This window comes from Typopeltis vanoorti, chromosome 6 (assembly GCF_054136105.1).
Source record: "Typopeltis vanoorti isolate ZY-2024b chromosome 6, IOZ_Tvanoo_1.0, whole genome shotgun sequence".
Classification (NCBI taxonomy): domain Eukaryota; kingdom Metazoa; phylum Arthropoda; class Arachnida; order Uropygi; family Thelyphonidae; genus Typopeltis; species Typopeltis vanoorti.
In genome coordinates this window covers 76,905,145-76,928,225 of record NC_143554.1, presented here as the reverse complement: position 1 = coordinate 76,928,225, position 23,081 = coordinate 76,905,145, and the positions used below count along the sequence as shown (strand labels likewise).

Here is a 23,081-nt window from a genome sequence, read left to right as displayed (position 1 = left end):
CTTGAAGAAAAACACTGATTGATTCAGCCAGAGAGGCATGTGGTGAGGTTGTCTGCAAGGATAGAAAAATCAGAACTCCGTGGTCAACGCAGGAAGTTACAAAGGCAGTGAAGGAAAAGAAGAAAGCATATCATAAGTTGCTGGCAAATAAGTCAGCTTGTGCTCTTAGAGAATATAGAGACAAATGTAAGAAAGCTAAACGCTGTGTAAAACTAGCTAAACAAATGTCATGGGAGGACTTTGGCAAGAACATAGAAAATAAATATCAAGAAGGTGGTAAGATATTCTGGAGGTTGTTGAAGAAGCTAAGAAATGGAGGAAAGAGTGCAGTAAAAGGAGTTAGAAATGATAAAGGCGACATGAAAACGGGAGAAAAAGATATCCTTGAAGTATGGAGTAATTACTTCAGAAAATTGCTAAATGAAACAAGTAGTGATAGCACAATGGTAAAAAAACACTCAACAGGCATATAGTCAGGAATATATATCCATACTTGAAGTAGAAAAAGCCATCAAAGGCTTGAAATGTGGAAAGGCAGCAGGAGTAGATGATATTCGACCAGAAATGCTGAAGTATGGTGGTATAAAAGTCTTACAGTGGCTGCACTGCATGCATTGTTCAGAAAGCCTGGACAGAGGGATGAATTCCTGATGATTGGAGTAGAGCTCTAATAGTACCCATATATAAAAAGGGAAATAAAACAGAATGTGAAAATTACAGAGGTATTTCCCTACTGAGTGTTTCGGGCAAGATTATGCCAGTATACTTGAGAAACGGTTGAGAAGAATTGTGGAAGAAAAGCTTGGTGAAGAACAAGCTGGATTCAGGCCAAACAGAGGCTGTCAGAATCTGATCTTCACTTTACGACAAATATTTGAGAAAGCATGGAATATAACAAAGATCTGTATTTAAGTTTTGTTGATCTGGAAAAGGCATATTACAAGGTGCCAAGAGAAGCTATTCAATATGCTACAGTTATATGGTGTCAATAGGACATTATATCAAGCAATACTTAGTCTTTATTTGAGTTGCAAGTCAGCAATTAGAATTGAAGGAAGTATAGGAAGATGTTTTAATGTTAAATCTAGTGTGAGACAAGGCTGTACATTATCCCCTCTGTTATTCATTATCTATATGGATCACATTATGAAAGAAAGTGATATTAACCCCTTAACGCACCAATTAAAAATCAGAAAGCGATAGTTTTTCTGCCAATTTTTTTATTCTTTATTTTCTTTATACACAAAAGAACATTAACAAATCTTGGAAAAAAACACAAAAAAAAGTCTCTTTTTGCAAAAAAAAGGTCAACTAGTAGATGCAATTTAGCATCTACTTTGCTAAACCAAGTTAACTCGGGCAACAAAAAAATCTTGAAAATAATAATGTTTTAGTCAAAATTTACCACTGTGTGGTAAATTCTAAAACATGGGATGACACAAAGAGGAACATCACAGTCAGTACACATATATCTTGTTTCTTTGTGAGCCCTTTTATTGTGTTCTTTCCTTTTTCTTGAGCAGAGGAAACACTGGATTTTCTTTCTTTTCTGTTGGTGGTATGAAAGATGGAAAATGTCGTGCAGATAATCTCAGTGGTGTTGGGATATTTGATGGACGTACACTTCTTGAAATGCTTATAGTTTTATATTTTTCAATGGAGAGTTTGATTACTTTGAGGTGAAAATAAAGTGAATCCATCTTACCACTAGATTTTTGGTAAAGCACGAAAGCGTTCCACAGTGCCAGGTCTAAGAGATGAAAGAAAATCTTTTTATAATAATTCTTGCCTCTCTTTCTGGGTACAACATACGGAGACAGGTGTTGATCAATGCAATCAACACCACCCATGGTATGGTTGTAATCCGACACAAGTTGCAGTTTTTTTATTCTTCCTTTGCATGTCTCTATATCTACCATTCATGTAGTGTGAATGGTGGAGGTAAGGGAGATGTCCTTCCATTTCATTACACACACACACTTTCCCTTTATGAAAACCAATTACTTCTCCAGTTTTTCAATTTTTTATTCTTCATTTCGCTGGGTACTTCTTTTCGTGATACGCGTAATGTTCCATAAACATCAGTCTTATTGTTTATCAATAAATCTGTTAATCCTGGTGAATTATAGAAATTGTCCATAGTCAATAACTTTATTCAATAAAGGTTTCATCAAAGTCATCACTACTTGCGAAGACACTGGAAGATTGCTAAAATCTCTGTCCAGAATGGTATTCTTGTCAGTATAGATTATAAAATTATGGACATATCCACTTACTTTGTGATTCACATAATAAGTGTGTTTTTATGCCAAATCTGGCTCTTTTGAGAGGAATGTATTGCACCCATTCCAGACGACCTTTATAAAGCAATAAACTTTCGTCAATAGTCACCAGTTTCTCTGGCTTAATCGAATTGCCAAATTTTCTATTCAAATATTCATAAATTGGCCAGATTTTGTTGAGTTTTGGGCAAGGGTGATTTGCTGGATCAAATTCATCATTATTTGAAAAATGTAGAAATTGTTTTATGGCCTCGAAGCGTTTCCCACTCATACAATCCAGAAAAAATGGTGTATATAATAATGGATTTTTTGTCCAATAATGATGGTATTCTGGTTTTCTTACTATACTTTGCAAAATACAACAGCCAAAAATACTCTGATTTCATTTGGATTTGTGTCATACCAAGAAGGCTTTTCTTTACCACGGGTGTGACTCCTTGCATATCTATTTGTTTCATCCACAACATGTTGAATCAGTTGATCATCAAAAAAAGCTCGAAGAAATTTAGGTAGTTATAATCGCCAACATCAATATTTTTTATACTGGGAGCTTCTGTGAAAGCGAATGGTGGAGGTGGATGAGCATCTTGTTGTATTGGATACCATTGTCGGGCTAAAGCAAGAGTTTCATCATCAGTACTTTCATCCTCTGAAATAGCATCAACTTCTGAATCACTACCACCGTGTTCAAAAATTTCATCTTCTGAACTAAATAACCAGTCTTGATCACTATCCATGATAGGGTAATAAATTTAGCGTAAAAACAAATAACAAACAAATGTTATAAAATATAAATGGCCTCCATGTAAACGGCACTCTAGTGAACAAATGCGCAATTGCAAAACAAAGAATTGACATTCACAGGTGATAATGCAGCAGGCAATAGTGGACAAAAAATGTGAAAATGCAAACGAAATAGCTGACACACGCCGTTGGCAACTTTTCTCGGCTGAAAGGAAATAGACACAAAATTGTCTAGCGTGTATATTCGGTTGTATTTATATGTGAAACCAAAATTCATGGTCACATGTATTAACTCGGGTGCACGGAAAAAATTCAGTTTCTTTGACACAAATTAAGTCAGTTGAGTGCGTTAAGGGGTTAAACATGATATCAGAATTGGAGATGTTAATGTCAGCTCTTTGCTTTATGCAGATGATGTTATACTGCTAAATAAATCCGCTACAAGTTTGGAAGATTCTCTAACTAAATTGAATAACTGTTGTAATAGATATGGTAAGAAGATCAGCAATAAAAAGGCAAAGATAATGAAAATAGGTAGAATCGTTGAAAATGTCAACTGTGTTTTGAACGGAGAACCTGTGGGACAAGTAAAATATTTCAGCTACTTAGGCACAATTTTTAGTGAAGATGGTAAATTAAATATGGAAATAGACAACAGAATCAACAAAGCTGGTATGGTAGGAAGTCAATTGAATAAATTCATATGGAATAAGAGAGAAATTAGTCGGAACACTAAATTAGCTGTATACAAGACAGTGTTCAAACCAGTTTTAACTTATGGATCTGAGAGCTGGGTCAGAAGTAAAACACTTGACCAAAGACTTGAGACCGCAGACATGAGAGTTCTGAGAAAGATTATAGGCGTGAACAGATGTCATCAATGGCAATATCATATTAAAAATGAGGATATTAGGAAAGAACTTGACACTGTCAGCATCCAGGAATGTGTTAGCAGAGCTAATCTCAGTTGATATGGTCACTTAAACAGAATGGGTGAGGAAAGATTAGCAAAACAAGTGTTCTTTGCCAGGTTGGCAGGAAAACGACCCAGAGGAAGACCAAGATATAGGTGGATTGATACGGTACAAAGTGCCTTAATTGATAGAAACATAAGATCTGATAATGTTGGAATCTTAACAAGTAACAGACTGATTTGGAGAAAAATTGTAGATAGGAAGTTAGTAATGACATAAATTTTCCATGTAGTATTATCATATCCTGTATATCCCCTTGAGGGTACATGTCAGGAATTTGATGATGATGATGATGAGGGTGATCCGAAAAGTTCTCGGCCTCAACCATAGATGGCAACACTATCAGCAAGATTTTTTTTTTCTAAGTTTGGTACATCTGTCATAAGCATCCATGTGAAATTGCAAGTCATTTAATCAAGTAGTTTGCAATCTGTTGGTATCAGGAATCAATGCTGTACATTTAAGATTCAAAGAATGTTTCTCTTCTTATAAAGCCTCCTTTTTTTATATAATACTTATCTCTGCAAATGAATTACAATAATGCTGAATAGAGCCTAGTTCCCATCAGTCCATAAAACTCCTCTAAGCTAGACTTTCCACTAAAACATTGCTCACAGATTTTTTTTTTTCTAAGTTGGTACATCTGTCATAAGCATCTATGTGAAATTGCAAGTCATTCAAGTCATATCAAGTAGTTTGTTTTATACAGCTGTCTGAATCAAAAGTATTGTCTGTGAAATGGATAAAATTGAGTATCGTGCAGTTATAAAATTCTTTATAAAAGAAGGTTTAATGGCAAAAGAAATTTATTTGAAGTTCATAAACATTTATGGGCACACTTCTCCTTCATTTTCGAAAATAAGAAATGGGCTGCTGAGTTTAACTTTGCCGTACCAGCCTTGAAGATGATCCACGTGAAGGACATCCAGAAAGTGTAACAACACCAGAAATCATTGATTGAGTGCATGATATGGTATTGGATGACCACTGCAATAAATGTATTAGTCTTAAGGGAGATTATGTCGAAAAATAAAAATAATTTTGAAGTAAAAAATTTGTTTTTTCATAGTTAGGCCAAGAACGTTTCAGATTATCCTCGTATATGATCATTTCATTAAAGGAATTACCTTATCTCATCTCATCTTCCTTTTACCATCTTTTACGTTGCGGTGTCGAGGATTTTTGTTAATCATTGGACCTCAAACCATTCGCAGGATAAGATGGTCAGCCCTATGCCCCAGTGTATCCTATGTCCTGTAGTGTTGAGTTCTCAAGGCCGGTTTGCCTGCTTTGCAGGATGAAAAACCCTAGGATAAACTGGGGAAAAAACCCTACTGTCCACACCCAAGACCGGCTAACTTGTCTATGGTTGAGGAAGATCCTTCATCTCCTCACGTCATCGATGGGAATCGAACCTAGGACACTCCTTCCCCAGGCATATGATTGCGAAGTGCATAGCCACTAGGTTAACTGTGCGGACATTAAGGAGTTATAATTTAATTAAAGGAGCTACATGAACTATACGTTCAGAGATAATGTGAAGTCTGTAATTTAACTAAGATTTTTGAAGTTACATTTAATATGTCCACTGTAAACAGGAAACATTTAAAAATCTAATGACAGAAGCCTGATTCATAATCTGTGATTTCTGCAGTGAATAAAGGATTCAATCATTTAAAGTAATTGCTATTTTGGAGCTGTATACTCAGAGAAGAAAGCTTAATGCCATAGTTGCTACTAAATATATTTAACAGAATTCAAACATTCATAAAAAAAAAAAAAAAACTCTTTAGAAGCAGCAGGAAGCTATCTTGCTTCATCCCAGTAATTCCACTCAAGTATCAAAAGTTTAAAATTTTATGAGATGTTTATCTGTCTTATGTATCACATAATTATGGCTTATTTTTTTATTAAATTAATTATTTGAATTCTAAATTCTTTGTTTATTCTTCCTTTTTCCTCTGTTTATTTTTAACTTGTTTGTTTTTGGGCTTATAATTGATATCCTCAGGAACATAAATTCCATTTATGAGTAACATTGAAATTGATGAAATATTCACCTCATGATCTGTTGTTTTTGATATTGCCATATTTTTTAAATTTGCATATACAATACTAACTGAAGTATGTTTTTATATGTAATATTGGGGGGGCTTCCCCCAGTATTACATATAAACTGCTCCCCCCCCCGGCGCCTATGGCACCCAACCCCCTGAGTTCCGGGCTAGTAGGCCAGGTCTTTATGAACCTCATTTTAATTATTCAAAATCACGAAATGAAAATAAAATATTTACTATATAATCAGTCATGACATGCACGTTGTGCTAATTTCAATAATGAATACTAACACGTACTGTTCTAATGGTTGACATTGAGTTTGATTGAAACATTATCAACATTGTAATCTTGAAACGATATATCATATATATTTTTAAACAAAATAACAAATTGTTGTCTCATGAAGGCAAACACGTTGTTGAACTTTTCAAAACAATGAAGAGACAATAAACTCGACATAAAAATGTTTCAAATTTCGGTTTATCTTTTTATGTTATATAGAGATATGTATGTACACATATATACTTATTTGGATTATAAAAACTTCTACTGTACTGTACTTTATGTATTTTCAGGTAGAAGATGTAAAAAAAGACTGTAACTTACAGAGAATGTGGACTGATGAGGAAGCGATTGCAGAATGTACTTCACTTCCTGTTTGGATTTGCAAAAATGTCTCCATTTTACTGGACCAGGAGTGCACAATACCATTTATTGCCAGATACCGTAAAGAGATGACCAATGATTTACCAGCAGAAAAACTAAGAGAAGTAGAGAATGCTTATAATTCTTTAAAGTGAGCAGCTTTTTAAACTATTTGGAATTGTTTCATATATATTCAAAGACACTAGTAGAGCTGAAAGTTCTGTACAATTAACTATTTATAGCAATCAGGTGTTTTTTTGTCATAATTATCTTGCATTGTTATTTATACTCTATGAATCAAAATGAAGATGATATCAGAAGTAAATACATTATTATTTATTTCATCAGCTTTCACTTTTATCAAGTAAAAGATGAGTCGTTCAAAATAAAAAACCAAGGCCTTTCCATATAGTATATTCTGAAAAGGTTTTTTTAAAGCCTGCTGAGAAAGGCATATTAAAAATTTAATTATATTAGTTAATATTTTAACCAGGTTGTTGGAGTTAGTGAAAATTTTGTAGTACAGTCAGTATTAGTAAATACTGTTTCACTGTTTTTGTGGATATAACAGTGTGTAAAAGTCTGTAGAAGTGTGTAAAAAAAATTAAAATATATATATACATATAAATTTGGAATTGTTTCATATATTCAAAGACACTAGTAGAGCTGAAAGTTCTGTACAATTAACTATGTATAGCAATCTGGTGTTTTTTGTCATAATTATCTTGCATTGTTATTTATACTTTATGAATTAAAATAAAGATGATATCAGAGGAAGCTCAAGGATCTTCCTCAGCCATAGCCAAGTTAGTCAGTCTTGGACGTGGGCAGCAAGGTTTTCTTCCCCAGTTTATCTTGGTTTTTCATCCCGCAAGCAGGCAAACTGGCCCCGTGAACACACAGGCTACAGTCATAGGATACCTCCAGGAATAAGGAGTAACCAACCAATTCCTTAGGATTTCAGTTCCGAATGCCTACACGGTAAAAAGTGTACATCTGCACATGAATGTAAATTAGGAGGGGGATACTTAGCCATAAAATTCTGCCAGAGGACCAGGTCAAAGTCAGACATGTTAAGAGGTAGCAGTGAAAAAAAGATAAGTTTTCATTAGTATTTATTAGAGTTCTTTACTTTAAATCATGGGGAATCTAAGCTAGATACAACAAATTTGCAGTTGGGGAATTTGTACTAAAAATGTAATATTTCAGTATAGTTTGTAGTAGTTCTTAGTGCTTTAGTTCTTTGTGCAGTATTTGAATAATGGCAGCAGCCACTGCTCATTTTGCCAATTTCTACATTTTCAGCATACTACAGGATTTTGTGGTGTGCTTGCTGCATGTACACATCACAGCAGTTAGATATGTGGCAGGTGAGAGATCGGGGAGTGCATATATGCTGAAAATGGGAAGAACTTTGTGATATAGACATTAGTATAACAGACCTCAGCAGCATTATGTCAGAAACAGGTGAACACTGACCAAGAGAAATGAGGTGCATGATTGAGGGTGAGAATAATGAGCAAAATGTGAATGAAAAAATAAAGGTAGGGAATATAGTAGGTTTGAAACATTGTCAAGTTTTCAAAAATGGTGTTAATTGCTAGAATGAATAACAAACAAGAGTAGGTAGCTTGCAGAGAGGGAGAGAGAGAGAGAGAGAGAGAGAGAGAGAGAGAGAGAGAGATGCACTGAAAGAAGTGAAATATTTTGGGAACGAGCTGAAAACATGAAGGATGAGATTAGGCAACTGGAAACAATGAATGTAAAGCGAATTAGAGTAGGAGTGAGAATGATGGAAGGGGAGAGAAAAGGAGAATCAGTAAAAGAGAGGAAATGAGAAAAATGTGCAAGAGTGTTTGAACCAGGGATGGAGAGATGACAGGACAATGGGTAAGTAGGAGAACAAAGAGAGAAAGTGTTAGAGGAGAGAGAGCGAGTGTGAGGAATACACACATAAGCAAGGGAGAAACGGAGTGGTAAGAGGTGTGATTATGGGATCAGTGGTGTTCAAGATAGAATGCCTGATGAGTGTTTGCCTGGAGGAACAATAGATAGTGCGACTATGGCAATTAAGCAAGATGAAAAGGTGGATGAAATGATTGTGATGGTGGGCACAAATGACTTGAGAGGCAGTGAATCAGGTGGCAAGAGATCTGAGGTTCATGCTTGAGGTGGTAGGGAGAATGACTGAGAGAGGGAAGATAATGAGTGTGTTGGCCAGGTATGATAATGCAGGACTGCAGAGAAGAGCATCAATAATGAATAGTATAATAGCCAGAATATGTCGAAAGAGAGGCTTGGAATATGTGGATGCTTGGAGGGCCTTTGAGAACAGTAGGTATCTGGTGAGAATGCGGTTCTCTGAACAAGTCAGTGTGTCAATGCAAGGAAACTAGAATTATCAGGGTGGATGGTATCAGGGGTGGCCTCTTAATGGAATGGGTGCTTGGGAGATGGGGAAATACATCAAGTAATGCTGAATCCAGTGGCGTCTAGAGAAGATAATGATAGGTATAGAAACAGTGATATGCCTTGATTCTTTATGCTAATGACAGGAGCATCCAGAATAAAGGAGATGAATTGGTGGCACTAATAGTATATCAGCCTGTCCAAAAATTATTCGGATCTCTGAGATCCGAATAATTTTTGGCAGAAGATGATATACTGATAGCAATAGAAGTCGCAGGGTATGGCATTTTTCAACAGCATCGGAAGGGAAAACAGGTGGAGTACTGCTTATAATAAGTGATGATTTATGTCTCCTCAGAGTGGAGGATTTGGAGGGCAATGGCATTAATGGTTTTGAAAGCATATGGTGTGAGGTAGAGGTGGGCAGGATAGGATATTTAGCAGGGTGTTGCTACAAGCCAGGGAGCATACAGGTTGAAGAGCAGGAGATGTTTAGATATCTGAGCTTGGTAAGTGCAAGAAGAATGATTGTTATTGGGAATTTTAACAGCAGTATAAATTGAGAAGAGGAAACTATATGTAGAATAAGGAATGGAATTTCTGGAATTCTTGAGGGACAAATGTTTTGGACAACATTTAGTAGAAGGAACACGAGGTTCAACAGTTTTAGATTCAGTCATAGCATCAGAAGAGCTGATTATAACTGAGATGGCATCTCTGCTCCCAGTTGGAGAGAGAGAGAGAGTGACCATGTGGTTTTGACTTGAAAGATGAATAGATATGCAGGACAAAGAGAAAGGAATGCATGTTGAATTATAAGGCAAGTGATTATAATAGTCTCAGATATCAACTTGAGGCAGTTCATGAAAGGACAAGATATCATCAGTACTTGGGGAACTTGTGAAGGAATATTTATTAGCAGCAATAACAAGCTACATAACTGTGAGTAAAGAAGAGAACGCAATTTTTAAAGTGGATGAAAAACAATATCAAACAAGAACTGCAGGTTAAAAAGAGGTTATGGAAGAGATATAAGGAGAGGGGTGGAGAGCAGATACGTGAAGAATATAAGACTCAGTTCAGGAGAGTGACTAGTATAGTAAGGAAGGCGAAACTGGAATATGAGAAGAGATTGCCCCTGAGACCCAAAGAAAATCCTGAGGAATTTTTTCACTATGTGGCCAGTAAGATGAGAAATGATTGTGAAGGAATGATGTTGGATAAAAGTGGGAATAGAGTGACTGATGCAAAGGACATAGTGGAGTTGTTCAATGACACTTTATTGGGATATTTCATCCTGGAGAAGTAGGTTTTAATACTCGAGGGATAGGGCAGGTTTGAATTGGGATTTAGCCGACCAAAGTGTATTCTTTGGTCGGTAGATATTGTAGATAGGAAGTTAGTAATGATGTAATTTTTTCAGCTAGTACTGTCATATCCTGTACACCCCTTGAGGATACGTGGCAGGAATTTGATGATGAAGTGTATTCTTATTGGTTAAACCAAAATAAAAAATTATGGTACCACATGACAAAATTTCATGCAGGCTGGGGTGTCGTCCGGTTAAACAAGGCCCCCCCCCCCATTGTTTTTGCTAGGGAACCAGGGCGAACAGTGAAAAGTCAGCTACTGGAACAAATCTGAAAACACACCCCAACTCAACATCACCAGAGTTAAAGATCGGTACTATCAACGTAAGAAGCCTGAATGGCAAAGAAATGGAGCTAGCTGAGGAATTAGATAAGTACCAGATCGACATAATAGGGGTGACTGAAACGAAAAAGACCAAAACTGGTGAGATCTTTCTGAGCAATAAATACAAAATATTATATTCAGGCAATGACAATCAAGGAAAAGAAGGAGTAGTCATAGTGTTCAACACAAAATACGAGGCTAATCTTCTTGAATGGCAGTCAGTCTCAAGTAGAGTAATGTGGGCAAATATGAGAATGGGGAACCAGACAATGAGACTTATTTGTGCCTATGGTCCCACAGAAGGTTCTACTAAGGTAGAAGTGGAGGAATTTTTTGAGGCTTTAGAAAAAGCAACTGACACAATGAAAAAGGAGAAGTTATTCCTTGTTGGGGATCTAAATAGCAGAGTAGGAAATGATTGTGAGACATACAAAAATATTTTGGGAAAATTTGGAGAAAAGAGCAAAGCTAATAATAATAGCAAATATCCATTGGATTTCTGCTCAGGACATGGACTGGTTATTACTAACACCATGTTCCAACATAAAAATGTGCACAAATTCACATGGAGAGAAGAGGCAAGGAATAAGAAAAGTCTCATTGACTATGTTATTGTTGATAGTGATGTTTTCTCCCTGTGCAGGACAACAGAGTGTACAGAGGATTTGAAATTGGAAGTGATCACTATTTAGTCTTGAGCAGGATAAAATTGAATTTCATATTGAAAAGAATAAAATGTAAGAAAGTTTTAAAGCGAATAAAAGTTGAGCAGCTCTCAGATGTGAACTGTAGACTGAAATACACAAAGATTATTGAAGAAAAAATGAAAGAGTTTGAGAACAGGAACCAAACCTTGGAGATTCAATGGCAAACTTTAAGAAAAACCCTGATTGAGCAGTGAAGAAAAAGAAGAAAGCATATCAAAAGTTCCTGGCAAATAAGTCAGCTTGTGCTCTTAGAGAATATAGAGACAAATGTAAGAAAGCTAAACACTGTGTAAAACTAGCTAAACAAAAGTCATGGGAGGACTTTGGCAAGAACATAGAAAATAAATATCAAGAAGGTGGCAAAATATTCTGGAGGGTGTTGAAGAAGCTTAGAAATGGAGGAAAGAGTGCTGTAAAAGGAGTTAGAGATGATAAAGGTGAAATGAAAATGGGAGAAAAAGATATCCCTGAGGTATGGAGTAATTACTTTGAAAATTTGCTAAATGAAATAAGCAGTGATGACAGCACAGTGGTAAAAAAACACTCAACAGGCATACAGTCAGGAATAAATATCCATACTTGAAGTAGAAAAAGCCATCAAAGGCTTGAGATGTGGAAAGGCAGCAAGAGTAGATGATATTTGAACAGAAATGCTGAAGTATGGTGGTATAAAAGTCTTACAGTGGCTGCACTGCATGCATTGTTCATAAGGCCTGGACAGAGGGACGAATTCCCGTTGATTTGAGTAGAGCTCTGATAGTACCCATATATAAAAAGGGAAATAAGACTGAATGTGAGAATTACAGAAGTATTTCCCTACTGAGTGTTCCTGGCAAGATCTATGTAAGTATACTTGAGAAACGGTTGAGAAGAATTGTGGAAGAAAAGCTTGGTGAAGAACAAGCTGGATTCAGGCCAAACAGTGGCTGTCAGGATCAGATCTTCACTATCTTGACTATACGATAAATAGTCAAGAAAGCATGGGAATATAACAAAGATCTGCATTTAAGTTTTGTCGATTTGGAAAAGGCATATGACAAGCTGCCAAGAGAGAAGCTATTCAATATGCTGCAGTTATATGGTGTCAATGGAGCATTATATCAAGCAATACTTAGTCTTTATTTGAGTTGTAAGTCTGCAGTTAGAATTGAAGGAAGTACAGGAAGATGGTTTAATGTTAAATCTGGTGTGAGACAAGGATGTACATTATCCCCTCTGTTATTCATTATCTATGTGGATCACAGTACGAAGGAAAGTAGTATTAAACATGATATCAAAATACTACATGATATCATGTTTAATAGTGGTATTAAACATGATATCAGGTAGTATTATCATATCCTGTATACCCCCCTTGAGGGTACATGTCAGGAATTTGATGACGAGGGTGGTCCGAAAAGTTCTCGGCTATAAGATCTGATAATGTTGGCATCTTGACAAGTAACAGACTGATTTGGAGAAAAATTGTAGATAGGAAGTTAGTAATGATGTAATTTTTTTTCATGTAGTACTATCATATCCTGTACACTCCTGGAGTGTACATGGCAGGAATTTGATGATGATGATGAGCAAAAGTAACTTGTCATAATTAAGCCAGGGACAATTATTGTCCTGCTGCACCAAGTATGACAAGGCTGCATGTTCTCACAACACTTCACAACATAAAAGTAGCTGTATCCGAGGTTTAAGTAGAGAGCAGTTGTGTCTTGTGTGAGAAAACTTGATCCATTAGAGGCCCATTTCACATCATATTCTAACATGAGGAGTTCTGTTGATACTATGACGAGGACTATGAGAGTGAACGAGAATAACGTCTTCGTGGTGAGATGGGACCGTGATCTTCTGTTTCCTCCATAACCACCACTACCATCATACCAACTACAGGTCAAGGTCCAGGCTGGAAAGCCGATTCAAGGCCTCATCCGTCACCTTGTGGATGTCCTGTAGGCCACCCCCATGAAATTGGCACCTTGGGCAGTCATACACAATACGAGTAATAGTCTGAGCCACGGGAGAACAATCACAATAAGGGTGATCTGACAGCCCCCATTTATGTAGAAGATAGCCATATCTGTCCTGACTAGTTCTGATCCTGTTTATGGATGACCAAATCTTCCTAGGAAGATCAATACCAGGCTGCAGAGCACAGGGATCTTCTACCAGGAAGCCGTTTGTTGGGAGATTGTTGGACCAGTATTCTCTCCATATGTCAGATGTTGATGGCAGCACAGCTGAAGAGAGTTCGTCCATAGACCAAAGAGGCTTTCTAGATTTGAGACGAAGACTAGGTGAGTTTATGAGAGTCTGGTGTAGGGGTAGGAGTGGGTTGCTCATTGCTTTATTAAATTCCTTAATCGAGGCTTGTCTTCTCCATATGTGTGGTGGAGCAATGTTAGATAAAACAGGCAGCCAGGAAAGAGGGGTGCTTCTCACTGTCCCACTAATTGTGCTCATGGTAGAGTTCAGCTGGGTGTCTATAATGTTAATATGTGTACTTCTTTCCCAGACAGGGGCACAATATTCTGCTGCAGAGAATGTGAGGGCTAGTGCAGACGACCTTAGGAATTCTGCACCACAACCCCCAGGTTGTTCCAGCAAGCCTTGAAATGATGTTATTTCTGGTTTTAATTTTATTGGAGAGGTTGATAATGTGCCTTTTATAGTTTAGACTTCTTTCCAGGCTCACTCCAAGGTATTTTGGATGAGGCTCATGTTCTACCATTTTTCCACATAAGGAAAGGTTGAGTTGTTGATTCGCCTCTGCATTGTACAGGCGAAATACTGAGGACACTGTTTTCATTGGATTTGGCTTCGGGTACCACTGCTTGAAGTACTCTTCCAGGGTGTTCAGATATGTATTCAAGGTTGATTCTAGTTTGATAAAGGAGGTGGATTGATGTAAGATCGCTAGGTCATCGGCATACATATACTTGCTTGATCTGGTATGAGGTAGATCATACACATAGATGTTAAAAAATATAGGGGATAACACAGAGTCCTGAGGAAGACCGTTGTGAAGGAATCTGGGCCTGCTCTTTTTTCCACCAATATGGACCCTGGATCTTTCTGTTGGAGAGAATAGATTCAAAAAGTTGTAGAGTTTTTTTTACACTTTATAATATTTCCTAGTTTTAGGAGGAGGCCCCCTCATCCAGACAGTGTCATAAGCAGATGTTAGGTCAATGAAAGTGGCTCCAGATTTAAGTTTCTTCTGGAAGCCTGCTTCAATTTGAGTTGTCAGGGCCAGGACCTGGTCACAGCAACTTCTTCCTGGCTTGAAGCCAGTTTGTTCAGTCGGGAGTGCTCTGTCGATGAGTGGTGAAATTCTTTTAAGGAGAATTCTTTCAAAGAGTTTAAAGTGGTGCAAAGCAAGGAGATAGGTCGTAGGTTTTTCACTTCATTTGGATCTTTCCCTGGTTTGGGCACGGCAATTATTTTGGCTTCTTGCCACAGCTTTGGTAATTTACCAGACATGATGATTTCTGAGAAAAGGGCAACCAGCCATGTTGACCAAGATGTTTTAGGAATTCAGGGAGTATACCATCCACACTTCTGCAGTTTTGCCATTCTTGGTAAGTTTTAAGGCTATTTGTACCTGTTCCTGAGATATTGGGTTTACGAGTTCAGGAAGCTCGGGTTCCGTCTTCAGAATTTGTCTGATGGAAGCTTGTACAGCAATTTTCCTGGTAGAGCTGGGATGAATCTTGGAGGTTTTCAATAAATGGTTTGCCATTTGATCAGGAGTTATCTCTGTTGTTTTGTGTGTCCTTGGCTCTGCTCCACCTAATTTTCTCAAAAGTGACCAGCTTCTCCGACTAGATGTGACGAAATCAAGTTCATTGATGTTGAGATCCATCTTTCCTTTCTGTTTTTATCCAGGGTTGATATGAGCTCCTTAGCAATAGCTGGATCTTCAGTTTCCTCATGTTTGGCTAGGAGTTCCTCACTTTCTCTACTCCAACATGGGATATATTGTTTTCTGTAGCCTCTAGGGATAGATGCTTTTGCTGCAGATTTGAGCAGTTTAACAAATCTAGGATAGCAATTAGGAATGGGTGGAATTGCTCTAATGGTTACAGCAATTTTCCTGGTAGAGCTGGGATGAATCTTGGAGGTTTTCAATAAATGGTTTGCCATTTGATCAGGAGTTATCTCTGTTGTTTTGTGTGTCCTTGGCTCTGCTCCACCTAATTTTCTCAAAAGTGACCAGCTTCTCCGACTAGATGTGACGAAATCAAGTTCATTGATGTTGAGATCCATCTTTCCTTTCTGTTTTTATCCAGGGTTGATATGAGCTCCTTAGCAATAGCTGGATCTTCAGTTTCCTCATGTTTGGCTAGGAGTTCCTCACTTTCTCTACTCCAACATGGGATATATTGTTTTCTGTAGCCTCTAGGGATAGATGCTTTTGCTGCAGATTTGAGCAGTTTAACAAATCTAGGATAGCAATTAGGAATGGGTGGAATTGCTCTAATGGTTTGCTCGATTTGTTTCTGAAATGCAGACCAGTTGGACCTGCGGAGATTCCATCTAATGATTGGTGTTCCACTGATGACTGGGATTGATGTTCCTATCTCTATTAATGTAAGACGATGTTGACTATTAGGAAATCTGTTAAGGATGGTTCTGGTTGATGGAAGAGGGTGGTCTTCAGAGTCTTTAGTGATTATGCACAGATCTGGGGATGTAGGTTCTGTTCCATCTGGCTGAGTAAAGCGTGCCATCCTTCTTCGCATCATAATTCAAATACAAATTATATGTATCCATCCAGTTTGCTAGATTATTACCATCCCGGTTGTTAGAGGAATAGCCCCACATGGTGTGATGGGAATTGAAGTCACCAACATAGATAGCAGGAGGAGGAGGAGGTCAGTCCATCTGATCAGGCCAGGATTGCGATGGAGGTTTGTAGACATTATCATTATTACATCACACCTCCAGGGAGTTCAAAGACTCATCGAGGGAGGGCATCTACTCTACAACTCCTTGTCTTGCTACTCCACCAACCTTCATCATATATAACAAACGGCATCTACTGCTGACTACCACCACTAGTACTTTCACAGACAATCACAAACATCCATGCCCATGCCGGGATTCGAACCTGCAGCCAAAAGGCTGTGGGTTCGATGGCAGTTATAAGACACAAGAATGAGTCCTGGGATCTTTAGTCTACTGAGGGCGGTGTCAGGCACTTTGGTTTCCTGGAGAGTCAAGACATCAATTGCTTTATCTTCGGCTATTTTGCTGATGGCTTTGGATTTAGATATCCCTTCTAGGTTTAGGGAACATATCTTGAGGTGGTGTTGATTAGGGGACTGTAACATATTTTTTGAAGCTTGCCCTCCATCTAAACGAGCAACGCGATCCTTGTTTTTCCGGGCGATGATCGAGCCAACATGGAACTTTTTATGTTTTGTATTCATCATAAATTGTAAGTAGTCCAGAAGGCTTGGAAACCTTTGGAAGCCTTGTTTGAGACATTAGCTTCGTGTTGCCTGTGATTCATCTCTGGGGCTTCTTTTGTCTGAAGCACCAACAATGTACCACAAGGCAACACTACTGGTGTGGGGGGGGGGGGCACGGGAAGGCTGTCTCAATCCCCCCCAGTTGTTTTAATAACTTTAATTGTTATAAAATTACTTTAATAAATTTTGTATTCTCTTTGTTGAGATGAAGACAAGTGAATTTTAATTATAATGATAATTTTTAATTTATTAAAACAATATATGGTTTGTCTGAATGAAATTCACATACACCCCAGTAGCTTGCTGTAACAACCTACCAAAAAGTCACAAACAGCATAATGCTGCTCTAAAAAAAATTCATTAAAGCAAACTATCCATTATAACAAACCATTCTAGTGATCCTATAAGTTCTCATTAGTGAAAATAGATTATAATTCTTTGTTCCTTTATTAAAATCTGTAAACGACATTACGAAGAGCGAAAGAAAGGTAGCATTGAGACATACTCTTTGTATTATTCCTCATTATTTACTCAATTGATAGATGCAATAAATAATGTGGTGCACATACATTATAATAAAAATCCACTGATTAAAGAGGTAGCTAAGATATTTACTATCTTAAATTTCTAGCAATGTATAAAAAAACTGTTACCTGTAAGTAGTAATTGAGGAGAAAAAAAATCTTGTTGATTAATGAATAAATACAGATGTGAAATTAAAATTAATACCACTGATAATTCTGATTTTTACTAAATAGCTTAAGGAAATTACAACATATACTAGGATATACATTAAAATAAATTTTAATACATTTCTAATATTTTGGCAATGTCACGTTGCCATTTTCACAGGAACTTAAAAAACAAGACACGTGCACCACGCAAGCACAATAAACAGTAAATGAGGACAAAGTAGGAAGCTTTTCTTTCTCCTAAAAGTCTTGATGGTGCCCCCTAGCAGTCAATGTTGGTATTCTTGGACGATTGGGCTGAAGGTCCTCTGATGTAGGTTTCCCAAATTTGGGGCAGTTTCATGCAACCAAATTTGTTGAGGTTTGGATTATTTCTTAGGGCTGAGGCTGATTCCATGAAAAGCCTTTTATGTTTGAATTTACTACGGTGCTTATCGTGGCTTTCTTCCGCTTAAGTGGAAGAAAGTTTCTTCCACAACAAACAGTAAATGATAGTTTACTGTTTGTTGTGCTTGTGTGCACATGGCTTGTTTTTAAGTTCCTGTGAAAATGGCAACGTGATGTTGTCGAAATATTGGAGGTGTATTAAAATTTATTTTAATTTATATCCTAGTATACATTGCAGAAAGTTTATTTTTCACTTGGTTAGACTATAATAAATTTAGTTTAATCCTTTATCAAAGTGTGAGCAAACAAAGTTCATCATCATCATCATCATCAAATTCCTGCCATGTACCCTCAAGGGGTGTACAGGATATGACAGTACTACATGAAAAAATTTCAGGCGCAAACAAAGTTTGCGCCTGAAAATATCTTCAGGACTGGGCAACACCGGGCAACTCGTAGTAAAGGTGGACCAAACTAACATCTCTCCTATCTCAGTATCTCCCATAATGCAAAACACATCTTCTTGCGGATATGTATAATGTTATGCATTAAGGGAAGGGCCACTACCCAGACTAGTTTCGACCTTTATTGAGGTCTCTTCAGTGGGAGCCAGGCCCAGAGTGGAGATACCAGGCAGAAGCAATGGGAGGTCATCTTTACCTATAGGAATTGCCAAAAGGCCCTTCCCTTAATGCATAACATTATACATATCTGCAAGGAGATGTATTTTGCATTATGGGAGATACTGAGATAGGAGTGATGTTAGCTTGGTCCACCTTTGCTACGAGTTGTCCGGTGTTGTACTACCTTACACCAGTCCTGAAGATATTTTCAGACACAAACTTGGATAAAGGATTAAGCTAAATTTATTATAGTATATGTTGTATCCTTAAGTTATTTAGTAAAAATGCATAACCAACGTCTAAGCCTTTCCACGAGAATTATAATAATTCTGATATCACTAGAGTGAAGATGAATTTTGACATTTGCATACATAGGTCAATCTAGAGACTGAAATATTAAATAATTGTTACCAAATAGCTGGTAGAGTACACCTATCTACACTGACTAGTAGTTGTGCACTCATACTAATTTTATTCCAAGAAGCATTGCTCTTACAATAATTATTTAAGTAATAGCTATAGGAGATATCTGTTTAGATAAAATATTTATGCTGAGGAAGAGAACTGATACTCAATTTGCATTATTTCATATTTTTTAATCAGATCTAGCTTTAAAAGTAGAATTAAATTAAAATTTGTAAATCATGGCTTTACTAATTTTGATACTGAGGAAGAATCTGTAGTTTGAATTAATTTAAATTAGCATATAATTTATGATTTCAAGGGATAATATGATGTCAGTACTTTGTATCTTTTAAATATTTTGTGTTATAATATATAGTTTTCCTTGAGAATAAATATATAGTTTTCCTTGAGAATTTCTAATTTAAAGAAGTTGCTGTCTGTATAATGCATATAATTCTGTTATTTAGCAAATGAGAATTTAAAGCATCACAGATAGCTATTTTTAATGCATAATATCAGATGGAATGCTCTTTTTGAGGAGAGTAAAAAGTCCTATGAAAAAAAAGGGAGGTTTTATTTTATTTTAATTAATTTTTTTTTTTTAAGAGCCAAAATTTTTGAAACATTTTTAGAGATAAATGAGAATAAAAGTAGTTCTGATTGACAAAGCTATAGAGTGTGGCTTGACACTTGCTTCACACCCAAAACAGTTTTCTATATTTCATAGCTATACTAGGGTGGTCTGAAAAGTTCTCGGCTTAACAATGAAAAAACGAATTTATATTTCAAAATTATTTTTATTTTTCAACATAATCTCCCTTAAGACTAATACATTTATTTCAGCAATGCTCCAGCACCATTATCCTGTCCCTGTAGTGGTTCTCAGTAAGATTTGCAGAATACCCATCTATTGCTGCGATCACCTCTTGATTCGAAGAAAAAGAGGTGATCGCAGTGATGGCCAGCAAGGAAGAATTTTAGTTTTGGGAAGAGATAGAAGTCAGAGGGAGCCAAATCTGGGAAATAGGGTGAATGTTCCAACAATTCATAGTGCGGATCCCTTAATTTTCCCATTGCCAAAACACCTTTGTGGGTAGGTGCATTGTCCTGATGAAAGATGATTTTTTTTCTTCTGCAAACCGGATCTTTTCTCATGAATTTTTTCATCTAGTCTGGTTAAAAGATCGGAATAATATTCCCCAGTTATTGTTTTACTCTTTTCAAGATAATTAATAAACAAAATGCCTTTAGCATCCCAAAACACCTATGCCATGACATTTCCTGCTAATGGAACCGACTTTGTCTTCTTTGGCACTGAACAACCGGCTTCTGTCCACTGTTTTGACTGCTGTTTGGATTTTGGTGTGTAATGGTGAATCCAAGTCTCATCCATAGTAATAAATCTACACACAAATTCAGTTTTATTCTTGTTAAAATACTCCAAACATTCTTTTCAGAGATTTTCATGTGAGTCCGTTTGTGATCTGCTGTGAGCAAACGTGGCACCCATCTTGCGCAAAGCTTTTTCATATACAATTGTTCATGCAAAATATATCCTACACATCTTTTGAAATGCCTATAGTCTCAGCAATTTCACACACTTTGACTCACTGGTCATCCAATATCATATCGTGCACTTGATCAATGATTTCTCGTGTTGTTACACTTTCTGGATATGTCCTTCTCATGGATCATCTTCAAGGATGGTATGGCCACGTTTAAACGTGGCAGCCCATTTCTTATTTTTGAAAACGAAGAAGAGTGCCCAAAAATGTTTATGAACTTCGAATGAATTTCTTTTGGCATTAAACCTTCTTTTACAAAGAATTTTATAACTGCACGATACTCAATTTTATCCATTTCAAGGGATACAGACAACACTTTTGCTTCAGACAGCTGTATAAAACAAACTACTTCATAGAATCACTTTCAATTTCACGTGAATACTTATGACAGATGTACCAACTTAGAAAAAAAAAATCTGTGAGCAATATTTTATTAGAAAGTCTAGCTTAGGGGAGTTTTATGGACTGAAGGGAACTGAGCTCTATTCAGCATGATTGTAATTCATTTGCAGAGATAAGTATTATAAAAAAGAGGAGGGTTTATCAGAAGAGAAACATTCTTTGAAGCTTGCCAGATGTGTGGCACTGATTCCTGATACCAACAGGTTGCTTCAGTAGGAAGTGATACCTTATTCTTGAAATGTTCTGGTAAGGAAAATCAAAATTTTCATCCAAGTTAGCACAGTTAAGATCCAAAATATCATTTATGCAGTTATTCTAAAATTAGCTGCAAGTAACCAGCTACTTGACTTGCAGTTAACCTACTGCATCCTCAATATTTGCCTAATTTTTTTTGTATATGACATTTTTTATGTGATTATTATAGCTTGAATGTTACTATTACAAACACCATTAAATGATAGCAGACTCGCTTATTATGACTACACTGCTGTTCTAAAGGAAATTCTTTACGTAGAGCAAATTATCTACTATAACAGATTATTTCTGTGATTGCTTACAAGTCTGCTAGAATAAGTATCGGCTGTTGCATGCACACACACTGTGTAATGTGTGTGTTTTAATAATGTATATTACTAAAACATATACTGGGTTGTTTTAGTAATGTATATATATATTTAGGTTCTCTTTTTGAAAGTTCACTTACTAATATATTTTATGCACTAATTTTTAACAGATTACTGCAAAAGAAAGTGGATAATATAATCAAGACATTAGCTAAAGACAATAAATTAACTCCCGAATTAGCAACCTCTCTGTTTAATGCAAAAACATTATCAGAAGTAGACCATTTGGTAATTATATACTTTATTATGTTTATTATTCCATTAGAAAAGCTAAGTAGAGTATTTTATAAATATTAGTTTTGCACAGTTACTGTGAATTGAAAAAGATATTGAAATTTTTATCAGTTTTAATGCACACTGGGATAAACCAGCAACTGGACTGACTAGTAAGTGATGAAATTTGACTTGGATGATGTTTTATGTTCCTTCTCAAAATGAAATATTTGGAATAAATGTTATTATTAATATTACTTAACATTAGACCTCTGTGAAGTCAAAAGACCCATCATTTTGAAGTCTCTATTGCCATATGCCAAGCTCATTGAATGGTGCCTTAAACTAACTATTTTTGCAGCCAACCACACTGCATTCCACCCAATAACCACCTCTGCTACTTATAAGTTTTCCAGGGCTACTTATTCTCTCTCTGTTTCCCTCCACCCTGTTAAAAATCATTTCCTCATTAAGCCAGCAACAACAAATCTAGAGATTCTTCTTCTTTAGCCTCTTTCCATCCACTGCTGGACAGAGGCTCCCCCCCCCCCCCCATTAACTTTCCAGTTTTGTCTGTCTTTGCCAGTTTCCATCATCTCATGTCAAATCTTTGTTGATCATCCATCCATCTCTGACAACCTTTCCTTTTCTTGGTATCCACTCAGTGCTTAATTTGATCTTTTGTCTGGCAGTCTACTAATATGGCCAGTCTCTTTACTTGCTTTACAACACTTCACAATATCTTCTACTCCAATCATCTCTCTAATTTTAGGTGTTTCTTATTCTATCCCTTTTTCGTTATGCAGAGCATTCTTCTCTCCAAGACTGGGCCATAAGCAACCTAAGTTTCAGTGCCATAGATAAATACTGGAATAATGCATATATTAAAGAACTTTCTTTGGCATGTTTCCTTATGTGATTCTTTTACTTATATCTTTATCATGTTTTTCCTTAAAACTAACTAATTGCCCAAGGTAAATATAGTCCTCCACAATTTCAATATGTTTATCTGTTAACGTTAGTTCGGTATGATCCAAATTTGACATTAGTTAAAGAAATATTAGGAGATGTAGTTGTTATCAACTAGTTTAATCATGATAGTGATCATAGGCTAATGAAAGCAAAGATAAAAATAAACATCAAGAGGGAGAGATTGAAATTGTTAATGAAACGTTTTTTTATTACAGTT

The 23,081-nt window shown here is 36.5% G+C and overlaps 1 protein-coding gene across 3 annotated transcripts in view; it reads left to right on the top strand.

Annotated features, from left to right (window-relative positions):
• Positions 1-23,081, top strand: part of LOC150105593 (S1 RNA-binding domain-containing protein 1) — a 425,600-nt gene that overhangs the window by 45,994 nt on the left and 356,525 nt on the right. For all 3 annotated transcript variants that reach the window (XM_090394265.1, XM_090394266.1, XM_090394264.1), the window contains 2 exons: positions 6,634-6,854; positions 21,790-21,907. In XM_090394265.1, the coding sequence (XP_090250391.1) occupies positions 6,634-6,854; positions 21,790-21,907 (339 nt within the window). The remainder of the gene's footprint in view (positions 1-6,633; positions 6,855-21,789; positions 21,908-23,081) is intronic.